The sequence below is a fragment of the Cylas formicarius genome, unplaced genomic scaffold, assembly GCF_029955315.1.
Source record: "Cylas formicarius isolate icCylForm1 unplaced genomic scaffold, icCylForm1.1 PGA_scaffold_6__28_contigs__length_40554024, whole genome shotgun sequence".
NCBI classification, from domain to species: Eukaryota; Metazoa; Arthropoda; class Insecta; order Coleoptera; family Brentidae; genus Cylas; species Cylas formicarius.
This window is the reverse complement of record NW_026844347.1, coordinates 36,556,905-36,569,665: the sequence shown is the minus strand read 5'-3', so window position 1 is coordinate 36,569,665 and position 12,761 is coordinate 36,556,905. Positions and strand designations below refer to the sequence as shown.

Below are 12,761 nucleotides of genomic sequence, written 5' to 3'. Positions count from 1 at the left end.
TATCTACAATACAATAAAATGAAAATTTAACCTAATTAACCAAACCTAAGTTCTGTGAAATTTATCGCTAATATAAGATGTTTTTTATAAACAAAGTCAAAATGTCTTTCTAGTTGCGATGAGTTGGTCTTGAATATTTTTTAAACCTATCTGTATTGTCATTTCTTTATTATTTAGTCAATAAACAAGCAAGGCATTTTTTAGTTTTTCCTTTTTTATTGCCACAGCTTAGAAATAATTAAAGTATTTACACCGTTAAGGAACGGCAATTTATTTTAACACATCCTGTTTATTTACCATAAAAACTGTATGATTGTATATTTTTAATATGATGTTAACCTACGCTTTGTAAAGATGAAAAGTACAATTTGTCGACTCCATTTTTTTTATATTTTGCTTTATTTTTTGTGTTTAAAATTATTAGCAAACAAAAAAAAATAAAATGAAACTTTAAAATAACACACCAAAACTAAGCTATGTGAAATTTGTGGCTAACATAAGATGTTTTTTACAAAGGCTCAAAATATTTTTTATATCTAGCTGGCTTAAAATGTGTATTTAATTGCAATTTTTTAAATAATTTCATCAATAAACAAATTAAATTACAATATATAAGCAGGATAATAATTTTGATTTTTATTAATGAATTTATAAGATTCTCAATGAATCTTAAATGGCAGCTTCTTTATATAAAATCTCTTTTTTGGTTACTTTACAGCTAATTCTTATGTATATTCCACAATATATCTCAGTGAATTGGAACCGTATTATTAACGAAGAAAATTGCGATTACAAAAAGTTTTTGTCTTGTTGTTGCCTGTTTTTATATAATAATAAAATAATAATAATAATAAAATTGCGATTGTTCGTTAGTTGCAACAAGTTAACGCCAGGTGGCGCCCACCAGTAAGAAAACGTCGCTTCTCATCCGTACAAGCGGCAACGTCGCGCGGCGTTACGGCGATGCTCCGCGCAGAAATCGGCCTCTCAGCCAAAGTAGCGCGTACCGCATCGCAGGCAAGAAAACAGCCGTCGTGGAACGACCGACAGAAATGTCGTTAACACAGTGAAGTTTTTACCTGCCGCCGTCCACGGCCACCTACGCGACCCTCTTCCATCCCCGTTGGGGTGCGTAAATAAGTGCGAGTTATCGCGAGTGGCGTCGTCATCGTTACGTGAATAACAGTGAAATAGTTCGGATTAAGTCTCTTCGTCGTAGAGAAAGCGCTAAAAAAGGTAAATCGTCGTGGATTATTTCGGCCGTCCGCGTTGTCGATAGTTTAATCGACGGCACGGGCAACAAGTGGTTGGCCGCTTGCGCATTACGAATTTGACCCAAAGGTTATCTAAATTGGGATTTATTAGAGGCAATTTAGGAAACTGTGCGTGCGGAGCTAATAATACTCGTTCGGTACTGTGTTTGTAAATAAAACGCGGACGCGTGGTGAGTCTTTTTCTTTTTCGAACTCGTCGCACGGAGAGGCGAGGCGAGAAAGTTCGATGTGTAGTCAGGAAAGTTACCGCGCGATTTCGATCGATACGTGTAACCGACGGGCTGAAGCAGCTGCCGTTTGGTTCGTGTACCGAAAAATGTCAATGGCCCCGATTCTGGTAGACATTTCTACTAGAAAAGTGACGTGGTTCTCTCAATTAATAGTGGATTTTCTAACGGAATCCCCTATCTCGCAGTCAACCATATCCTTATGTTTACTTATAAAGCCGAACGTGCTAAAAAGAGAAAGCCGACTTAACTGAGTAGACGGCCGTCAACTATAGCGGCGTTCGTGATTTCTTGTTGTACGACATTCTCGCTCCTTCCTTTATAATAAGCACTTTTTGCACCTTTTGGCGTTTTACTTTATCAACCCTTATTCGAAGGGTGCGCGCTTGACGAGAAACGACGTTTTCCCTTATTAACTGGCGGAACGAGACTTTCGTCTGTGAAATTTTTGTGAAATTATGTATTTCTAAAGTTCTGTAAGCGTTTTGAATATTGCGTCAATTATCTTTAAATAATAAACAAATATTTAAAGATATGTTTCTGAACTATACATTAGAAGTTAAAAAATTTTCAATGTATAATTTCATACTTAAAGCAAAAATCTTCATAATTATTCATTATAAGGATCAACTCATGCAGATGGCATAATGTAGTGACGATAGGGTGCTCCTTGTTTATTTAGAAATTTACAGCTTTGATTCATGTTCATGTTCGTTTTGTGCCTTCAAATGAATTATAAATTGATATTACTGTCATTGTGGCTTCTTATAATTTTCTTTTTTTCTTTCTTGCCTATTACTGATATAAAATCGAAATTGTTAGTAGAATTGCTGATAATACAGGAATTTTTGAAGTGATAATGGAAAAAAAACGTGAGCTGGGCATTTAATATGCGCATGCGCAGTCATTTGCAATCTCGTTTTCAACCAATAACAATATCCATTTCGCATCAACCATGTTTATGTTTAGATATAGCATTTTTATGTTAGCATGTTTTCTTAGTATTTTGTGATTTTATCAAAATATGTTCTAGGAAAACTGGTTAAATGTGTGTGAATAAGGAGATCACTGTTTAGAAAAAAATTGGTGAAAAATACCGATGAATGGATGAAATGTAGAGGCATATCATAGTTTCCTGAAACGTTAGTTTCAAGCCACTATATTATCTAATAGAGATATAAATTTTCCAAAATTGAATTGAGGTGGCTTTTACTTGATGAAAATCCATTTATCAAAATAAATAAGAACTAAAAGTTCAGATTTTCACGAAATTATATATTTTTACATGACAATTGTTTTCAAATTTGAAAATCGATTAGGAATCTGAAATCTTTATAAAATCCGTAAAATCTGAAACCGGTGAAGTTTTTGTGAAATCATATGTTAGCAAATCTGGTGTACCGATTTTGGTTGATGATTTGCGCCTCTAAGTTTTCTGAACCGTATCTTTAAGCACATAAAAAGATCCTGGTTTATATTACATTTGAGTTGGTCTGTTGTGTCGTATTTTTAAAAAAAATCAAGTTTGACCAAAAGTTACCCTCTGTTTAACTTAAACATAATTAATAACTAAAAAAATATTTTAAAGTTAGCCATAAACTTCGGTTAAGTAAAAGAAATTAAGTAGAAAAAACATTTTGAATGTTTCATCCGATGACCAAATGATAATCGGAACATTAAATAAATATATATCTGCTTAGTACATGTCAAAATCATTACGGTACAAAGTAAGAGAAGCAGAAACGTGCCTTTCTAGATATAAAACTATACCAGACCGCAAACGTGTGTGTCTGGCAATCACTGCGTCAGCGGTTTTTTCTTCGACTAGCTTTGCCATTAAAAAGTATTAATACCGCTTCTTGTAGACTGATTCATTAACATTCTTTTAATCGCCATGGAGATTCCGAGCGGTTTAACATTTCTCTTACTCAAAACGTTTCCAGCAAATATAGTCCGGTTATACGATACGTTAGGCGAAACAATAAAAAAAAATATTATACAAAATACCAGACAGATAACCAACCAACAACCACCGCATAAAATGGGTGTGTAGTAAATACAAAAGGAAGACAAATAAAAACGTGGGAATGGCGGGACAATATAAAAATAAAGCACCTAAGTGACGCAGAATAGATATGTATGTCTCAAAGTATATGGTCTACCTACGTACTTCCGGTTACTCGGTAAACCAATATTTTATTTATAGATTAGGGACCAATGCATTTGAATATCTCGGTTTGTCAATTTCCATAGCTTCTATTAAGTGCAATTTTCTATTTTTCAATGCCGTATGTACTATTTCGAAATTATCCTCCAAATTGTGTTATTCTCACTTATTTAGCGTACAATTCTCTTCAATAGATACCAAACAAATTGTGAAAAATGTCGATATTGTCGAATATTGAATGAAAGAAAAAAACGTAATGATTGGTGAATAAAATTTTTCCTACTTTGGGTAAATTGAAAAGGAATGCGATATACTTTGAGACATACTATACATTTATCCACGAGTATCCCTTTTCTTTTCATCAACTAACACTGCGTCACTTTGATACTAGACAATTAGCCAATTAAATTAATATAAATTGCTAATTACCAGTTCACATACTCGTAAATATGAGTAGCTCATTTTATATAGTCGTTTGGATTATACATTACAATAAACTTAAGCATAGAAAATAAAACAGCATGTTTTATTGTTAATTGCTAATGTTCTTGTTAGTTGTTAATTGTTCCTAATTTTATTGTCGCCACAATAAAGTATCTGGTTAACGGGTAAACAATAATGACTATTATTAAAACTTCGTAGCTGAACGCAACTTTTAATTTTAGACAACTCTTTGATATTGTGCAACGTTGCATAAACAAGTTCTCAGTTAACGTAATACTGAAAAAACATCAGTTTGTTAAGCAAATTTTTATGTACACACCGTACATTTTTTTCATCAATAATTTGGAATAAAAAACTGAACAAGATCCGATGCAAGCTGTGCAATCGAGTATTAAATGGAACGCCTGGCAATTAATTATATACAGCTGCAAAAATAAGTTCCACTTTCAGGTCACAAACGTCGTCCTTGATACGACATAGTTTTTATTTGGCGCTGTTTGATCAATAAATCCCGAATAAACAATATTTTCAACCAATTTTTAAACACGGATATTTTTCTACAGGGTGGGCTAGTATACAGGGTTTTGGTTAGTTTAATATTGGGCTTAAAAAACAAGAGAAACTCAAAATACGCACACAGCCATAAAAATGTCTTTCTGTTTTTCAGAAATAATTCAATATGACGGTGTTTGGTATGGTATCGGCCGTAGCGGGCTTTATCAAAGTCCGCTACCTGGTCGACAAGGCTATGATCGACAACATGGTGTTTCGCGCCCACTACCGCATCACATCCGCCATTTTGTTTTTGTGCTGTATCATCGTCACCGCCAATAATCTCATTGGTAAGAAAACTATCATCATCATCAAGTGAATACGGTTAATAAATCAGTTTTTGTAATACTTCAAAGCAGCATAAATATTTGGAAACATTAAAAATATGGAAAATCTATAACTTATTTTTGGAAAAAATAAATATTCCACCATTAAATTCCGCATCGTGTGGGAACATTTGTAATTAATTAAAAAATATATTATTCATTCATTTCGTTTTAAAATCTTAAAACTAAATTACCTTTGCATTAACTTTGACGAAATCGAATGTTAAAGATAAATTAAAGAAAAACACTTTACTAAAGTATTTTAAACCACAAAAAAGTTACGTTCGAAAAGAATACAAAAAATTATATATTTTTTAAATTGGAATATTTGTAGAAAACTGAAAAGTAACACCTAATTGCAATAAAATTTTTCGATATTTAAAAAAGTGTTAATTTTAAATGTTGTAAAATTCAAAATTCAATTTTTCCCAAAAACATAAAATTTTACAATAAGAATGCTAACTGTAAATGAATACTTCCCTATGTCTGTATAATGCTAAAAGTTTGTTGGACAACTATTACAGCTGACTGCTTTGTATATTGAATCACCAATTGTTAGAAAAAAACAATTAAAAAAGATCATTCTAAACTACCAATGACTCGTTTAAAGGCGATCCCATTCAGTGTATCAACGACAGGGGCGTTCCCGGTCACGTGATCAACACCTACTGCTGGATCACTTACACGTTCACGTTGCCCCACGAGCACGGCAAGCACGTAGGCACCGAAGTGGCCCACCCCGGCCTAGGCAACGAGAACCAGGAGAGGCGGTACCACAGCTACTACCAGTGGGTGCCGTTTGTTCTGTTTCTGCAGGTGAGCAACGTAAATATTTAAAAAATATATATTTTTTATTATCTATGTCGGCTATCAACACTTACTTGATGCAATAATAAATTCATTTTTCGAAAATGCATTTGCTGAATTGTTCGGCACCTCCGCCAAATTCATTCGAGTTATTTCGCAGGGTATATTTTTCTACGTGCCGCACTGGTTCTGGAAAAACTGGGAACAGGGGAAGATCAGGATGATATCGGAAGGACTGCGTGGTACTTTGGTGGGCGAGAAAGCGGAACGGGAGCACCGCCAGAACCGTTTGGTCCAGTACCTCGTGGAAACGATGCACTTGCACAACACTTACGCGTTCGGTTACTTCGTCTGCGAAGCTTTGAATTTCATCAACGTGGTAAGCAAAGTGTTTAACTATTTGCCGGAAAAATTGGCCAATTTCCTTCCTTTTTTTTTTTTGGCAAAAGATTCTGCAATGTAACCGGCTAAAAGTACTTCGACCACAGCGTAAAAATACTTTTAACTGAATGTGGAATAATAAAAAAAACTGGTATTTTTCGTTAAGTTTCATATTTTTTATGATTATTTAAATTGTATAAACAATTTTAAAATTATTCTCACAATTATTTTTGATTAAGTATTTGATAAATTCTATGAAAATATGCCCCACCGGTTTTTTCCATTAATTTCAATATTTTTCAAAATAAAACTCATAAGCTAATTTTAGTAAGTTGTTTTTCTTTGGAATGTCTCCATTTTTTTTTAAATTGGAATAATTCAGAATGTTTCAAATTTTTCTAGGTTGTCAACATATTCATGACTGACAAATTTTTGGGCGGGGCATTCCTGAGTTACGGTACTGACGTCGTCCGGTTCTCAAACATGAACCAAGAAAACCGAACCGATCCCATGGTGGCCGTTTTTCCGAGAGTGACCAAGTGCACTTTCCATAAGGTCAGTAAAAATTATCATACTATTTACTCAATTTATGAAAAAATATCGAAACCGTGAATACGGTACAGAAATCACTTACAGGGTGGTCAAAAATTATAAAAACATGACAATTTGAACGATATACACCAAACATAAGCAAGCATAAAAAAATTATAACGCATTTGGCAGAAATATCTCAATAAATTCGTCAAAAATGAAGCTGGCTTCGCTCAAGCGTGATAAGAGTTTCCTTACCCTGCATACTTCAAATTCTATTGTAATCAACTTTTCTTGTGTAGTTAATAATTTGGTTAATTTGGACTGTGTTTCATATCAAGCATCACCTTCATAATTTAAGATAAGATAAATATTTTTCCTACCATGTATGTTAATTTTTTTTTATATGCTTCAAATTTTATTCCAGGCAACTTGTTTAAGTAACAATTTGGTGATTTTAAACTGTGTTTTATTATTGTATCACCTTCATAATTTTTAATAGCCTTCCTTTTCTCTGAGACTCTTCACGGATTCAGGTTTTTCATAAGTGGAAAATAACTTTTTCCCCAAAATCTAATTTGAGAACTTTCAAGTTTTAATAAAATGTCACAGATTTAACACCGTTTTTGCACTCCTTGAGCCATTTTTTAGCCAGGCAGATAAAGATGCTGAGTAAGAGTTTAAAAAAATAAGTATATTGTGTTGCTTAACCCCATTTGTAAAATTAAAAGGGTGATTTCTTACAATATTTTAAGACGAAATCATAAATGACATATTGATTTGCAAGTTGAATTTTGATTAGATTGAATTTTTTGGTAATTTTCATTCAGCGCAAAATAAAAATAACGCCAGAAACCAAAACGTTGTGCTTTTGCAGGCGAAAGTCGAGTATTTCTTGTCAATTACAATCCCCTAGGAAAAAATGTGGGGACGCCGCTGGGCTTGATAACTTAAATCTAGTTATGGTGAGAAATGAAATCCTTGTCGTTTAAAAAAAAATTGTTTGGTTCAATTGTAAGGAGTCAAATTTAAGACAGCCTGTATAATAAGAAAAAAAATCTCGTATTGTAGTTCGGTCCTTCCGGTTCCATTCAACGTCACGACGCTCTCTGCATCTTGGCGCTGAACATTCTCAACGAGAAAATATACATTTTCTTATGGTTCTGGTTCATTATACTTGCGGTACTGTCCGGCTTGGCGTTGGTGTATTCGGCAGCGGTTATCTTGATGCCGTCCACGAGGGAAACGATACTGAGACGACGGTTCCGTTTCGGTGCACCGAACGCCGTCGACACCATCATCAGGAAAACGCAGGTAAGCGGAAAAAGTAACTTGGAATTTACTGCGGATCTATCGTTGACATTATAATTCTCAAAAATTGTAAAGGCTCCTTTGGCAATTCAATTAAAGTATTTTTGAATTGCCTCTTTTCTTCCTCCTTCTTCTTTTCTGCCTTCCATATGTGACATGATACGCAATCTATTGTTGTATATCCATCAGTCATGGCATCTTCTGACATCTTCCATTGTTTTATATTAATCAGTCATGATATCTTCTGATGTTCTTTTTCCTCCCAATTCATTTTCTAACCTCACTCTTGCCTTCCATTTCAACATATGTAAAATTAAACTTGTTACACATAATGTGACTCAAGTAAACTTATTTCCTTTCTTCCTAGTTGATAGTCTGTGTTTCTCGCTTTGCCCGTTCTTTGGATCGTAAGAATATGTCGCCATTTTTGGACAATTTGTACATAAATTAGACTTGGAATGATATCATATTTTTTTTAATGTCAAATGGCCTACTCTAGTGCCTAATTATACACACTACACACTAAAACAGCTCCGCCAAGGTGGATTGCAATTAGATTTTCTTGACACGTTATAACTATGCTAACTATTAGTCATGAAGAGAGACTAATAAAAGGCTTTATAGAAAAAGATGATTTCATGGTCATTTACTCTTGATTTATGAAGCTGATGATAAACCACAATGTTTACAAAATGTTTTTTGCAAATCGTTTAAATTTTCTTCCGTTTTCGCTTTTACATTTCCTGTAATATCAGATTTCTTTCTGCGTTGAAAGTACTATGGAAAAGGGAGTAAATTCGTCTTGATTGATATCGCCTATTACCGACTGACGCTTCATCCTCATGAGACATTTGAACTACTCGTGAAAGTGGATTCAGTAGGTAACGATGTACCAAATTCACGCCATTAGGGCACCATAATGTCCTAATTAATAATAGCTGCTATCAGACAATTGCTAATCAGCACTCGTTTACACTGAAATGAGTAAGCGTGAGTATACCAAGTACTCTTTTAGTTGTAAGTTTTTAGCTGATAACCAACCCTAATAACCATTTTTTCCTTTCGGTTATCAGGTGGGCGATTTTCTTTTGTTACACCTGCTCGGTCAAAACATGAACATGCAAATCTTCGCGGAAATTCTGGACGAGTTCGTGCGCAGGCTCAACTTCGGTAGCAACAGTAACCTACCTTCGGCGCCTAGCACGATAGAGATGACCCCGATATATCCGGAGATTGAGAAATACGGAAAGGAGACGGAAACCTAACGGCACTCTAGGAGAGTTTCTTTTTTTTTTTTTAATTTAAGATTTCATTTATATAGAAGTTCGGTAAGGTAAGCTTAAAACGAAGAGTGATAAAAAATAGGTTAGTAGCTCTCATCTACTTAGAAAAATTTATGTGGTGTGCGTATTATTAGGAAACGTGTGAATCTCTAAAACGTACAACTATATAGTTAAATGATTGATGATGATTTGAAGAAAGAAAATCCATGAGCCATGAATAAAAGTTTATTTTTTTAGACTGTAGAACTATACATAATATCTAATTTTATTTGTGATTGTAGGTATTGCTTCACGCTAACGTCTAGGGTTACTTTATTCTTAATATATTTTCGGTTTATTGTTTTTTTTTTTATGAGTGGGCGGGCAATAGCCGCCCCCGAACAAATTTCTCACGCAAGTCTTTCCGTTAACTTAAAGTGCATTATTATTTCCCGGATCTGGGAAGTTTTAGGTTTAGGTTGATCGCAATGCAGGGCAAGACTGGAGTTTTTTTTTTTGTTCACAAATTATGAATATAAAAAATTATATTTACTTAAGAACGTTTAGCGGTAAGGGTGCGGAAAACAAATAAAATATAATATGCGTAAGACAATGTGCGTTTGAATTAAATACGCCCATCAATCAACAGAAGTTCTGCGATTCGTTTAATCATTTCTGTATATATAGGGTGATCTAGTGAAATAAAATGGAGAACGTGGCAGAAACAAGACTAATGAATAGAAGAAAGAAGAAGATAAAAAATATTACCTACTAAATACATATGAAAAATTTGAATTCTTTAATTTTAGAATGGACATTCTTTAAATCAAATTAAGTCCTTAGGTGACAGAAAATCCTTTTATTTTTAATTTACAACCCCATATTCTATTATACAGGTTGTTTTCTAATTGAATGTCAATGGTTAAGGGGATGATTTTTGGGTCTATTTTAAAAAGAAAACTTCATATGAACATATGTCCTAAACGTGCTATCTTTTGTGATACACGAGTGAAAAAGTTTTCAAAATTTTTTTTTTTAATATCTATAACTTGCATGCAGAGAAATTATGAATGAATGCAAATGTCATTATTTTTTTAAAGAAATCAGTGACGTGCCACTGGGGTTAAATCGTTAAATAGTTTTTGGGACGCTAACCATCAACTTATCTTGCTTTGTCAGATTTTATGGTCTCAGAATGGCAATTCTTCTTTAATCCATCTCGGTCGAATAAAAGCATCATTAACTTACTTATGAAGCTGATACACTACAACTTTTACAAATTATCTACTACCGTTTGCAGTAAGCTCTGAATTCCCTTTCTATAATTTATTTCTGATAATTTTCTTTTAGAAGATTAAAAATGATAAAATATCATCGTGATTTCTCATTAATAACTAACCAATATGCGAGCTAAGGTGTTTGTGTTCCAAAAATTCTATTGGTAGAAGTAGATATTGCAGATATCAAAATAAATAAGAACTAAAAGCTCAGATTTTCACGAAATTATTAATTTTGACATGACAATTGTTTCGAGAACACCGTGTCTTTATCAAATGTCATCAAATCAATCAAATGACGTTTGATAAAGACTCGGTGGTGTCGAAAGAATTATCATGTCAAAATATATAATTTCGTGAAAATCTGAACTTTTAGTTCTAATTTATTTTGATAAATGGATTTTCAACAAGTAAAAGCCACCTCGGTTCAATTATTGCAGATATTTTTTTCAATGAATGAAAATAATAAATAATTAAAATTTTAACTGGACAATTTTCCGCAAGTATTAACTACAAAGTAAATACATTTTTGATTTTAAGAAAAATATTCTGCAGTGTAACTGATTGTATTCTATAAACCTAAAAACATGTCCACACAACCAAAAAATGCGTAAACTCTCTTGCAATATATACCTATAGTTTTTTTTTTGTGTATGTTATTATTAGCACTTACTTGGCGAAAACATATAACTATGAGAATTTCTGTGGATGCAATTATGTATTAGGGACTGCGCTCGTACAGTTAAATCATTTCAGAACTTGACACTTGAGGCAAGTAAGCGAGTAAACTAAACAAAAGCATAATGTAAGTGATTGGTGGCACATAACTAGTCACAATAAAGATTTTTCATTTTTAATTATTCAGATTCTCCCAAAATCTGGTCTTGTTTATGAAGAAAAAAAAGGCACACATCTCATTTGTCGGCTTAAAATTTGAAATACATTTTTTACTCAGTATTTTTGCTTCTGACCTATTCATTTTCTTCTGTCACTGATTCTCTGGGTTAATGCCAACATTTTCATCAAAAAAACAACTCTTTTAGCTCTTAAGCTTATGAAAATGTTGTGGTACTATAAACGCACTCACCTGTTACCCCAGTCGATTTTCTGAATGATTTTCAGCTTCAGCTCCCTGGTCTGGTCGTGGGTCAACGTGCCCGATACCAGCTGCCGTCTCCATTCCAAAAGGTCTCTCATCACCTTACCCACGGTTTCAAATTTGTAATGGTTCCTCTCCTAAACATTAAAAAAATATATCGTTATTTACGTCTACCGTCTCTCGTAGACACCGGGACTGACTTACCACGAAAATCCCTTTCCATATTCTTCCCCATTCCCTAAGCACCAACGTCACCTCCCGCACTACGGGATCTTCGACGGGAACGACGCTCTCAAATAGACCCTCGTTATCCACCTTGCATTGCTGTGAATGTAAACGCTAAGAGTCAGTACGACAAGGGAGCGAGAACTGAGAACCCGGTTTACCTTCAGGTGGACGTAAGAGTGCGGGAAGATGCCTTTGAGGGCGCGATTTTTCGTCGAAAAACCTCTGTACCAGCCGGGACATTCTTCTAGGATTTGCACGGTTTCACCAATCTCGAGCGGAAGCCCGAACCTCGTGTCGCCTTTGTAATTGTAAATGGCTGCAACGAAATCGTGACGTGTTAATTAGTTAAACTGATTAATTTTTGTGCCTTTTATTGCCAAATAAAGTGAGAACAATGTCTCTTTAATCATAAATTAAGGGTGCTTCCTATTTTTAAATCGAACAGAATAATTCCTATTCTAACATACCATGTTCCTTACAAATAAAAACGAGAAACCTAAAATACCCTCACATAACCTGATTTCTAAATCAGAACGAATAATCTCTTACAAATAAAGTGAAATTTCTACATATATTTTATAAAACCTATAGTAAAGAGAATAAGAATATTTCTTATTGCCTAATGTGCCTGTTATTCTTAAATAAAATTGAGAAACCTAGCGCACCTTCGTTTCTAAATAAAAGCGTGTAAAAGAGTCACTCTGATTCTTAAATATCAATGCCGCGTTGTTCCTAAAAGGCTTTTTTATTATTAAATAATGGTGGGTAAACCTACGGTGCTTGCTATACCTAAATAAAGGGGCCTTTTTATTCCAAAATAAAATCCTCCTTATTCATTATTCTAGATCAAAACAAAACAAAGAAACTTTATTTAA

The 12,761-nt window shown here is 33.8% G+C and overlaps 2 protein-coding genes across 5 annotated transcripts in view; one reads left to right on the top strand and one right to left on the bottom strand.

Annotated features, from left to right (window-relative positions):
* Nucleotides 1–12,761, bottom strand: part of LOC132704004 (dedicator of cytokinesis protein 3) — a 53,129-nt gene that overhangs the window by 35,190 nt on the left and 5,178 nt on the right. For all 3 annotated transcript variants that reach the window (XM_060673597.1, XM_060673599.1, XM_060673598.1), the window contains exons 2-4: nucleotides 12,045–12,202; nucleotides 11,863–11,982; nucleotides 11,647–11,795 (exon numbers count right to left, since the gene is read on the bottom strand). In XM_060673597.1, the coding sequence (XP_060529580.1) occupies nucleotides 11,647–11,795; nucleotides 11,863–11,982; nucleotides 12,045–12,202 (427 nt within the window). The remainder of the gene's footprint in view (nucleotides 1–11,646; nucleotides 11,796–11,862; nucleotides 11,983–12,044; nucleotides 12,203–12,761) is intronic.
* On the top strand, nucleotides 970–9,990 carry LOC132704005 (innexin inx3). 2 transcript variants are annotated; one of them, XM_060673602.1, is made up of 7 exons: nucleotides 970–1,236; nucleotides 4,780–4,954; nucleotides 5,601–5,806; nucleotides 5,958–6,176; nucleotides 6,581–6,733; nucleotides 7,781–8,023; nucleotides 9,094–9,982. In XM_060673602.1, the coding sequence occupies exons 2-7, from the start codon at nucleotides 4,792–4,794 to the stop codon at nucleotides 9,283–9,285; spliced, it is 1,176 nt and encodes a 391-aa protein (XP_060529585.1). In that variant the 5' UTR covers nucleotides 970–1,236; nucleotides 4,780–4,791; the 3' UTR covers nucleotides 9,286–9,982. The 2 variants fall into 2 exon arrangements, with proteins under 2 accessions (XP_060529585.1, XP_060529586.1); XM_060673603.1 differs by lacking the exon at nucleotides 970–1,236 and adding an exon at nucleotides 1,421–1,487 and having other exon boundaries at nucleotides 9,094–9,990.

Bases quoted from the DNA above. Each gene is read 5' to 3' on its own strand.
- LOC132704005 (XM_060673603.1), top strand. From the start codon at position 4,792: ATGACGGTGTTTGGTATGGTATCGGCCGTAGCGGGCTTTATCAAAGTC. The intron at 5,807-5,957 runs GTGAGCAACGTA...GTTATTTCGCAG, and splicing joins CGTTTGTTCTGTTTCTGCAG to GGTATATTTTTCTACGTGCC. The intron at 8,024-9,093 runs GTAAGCGGAAAA...TTCGGTTATCAG, and splicing joins CCATCATCAGGAAAACGCAG to GTGGGCGATTTTCTTTTGTT.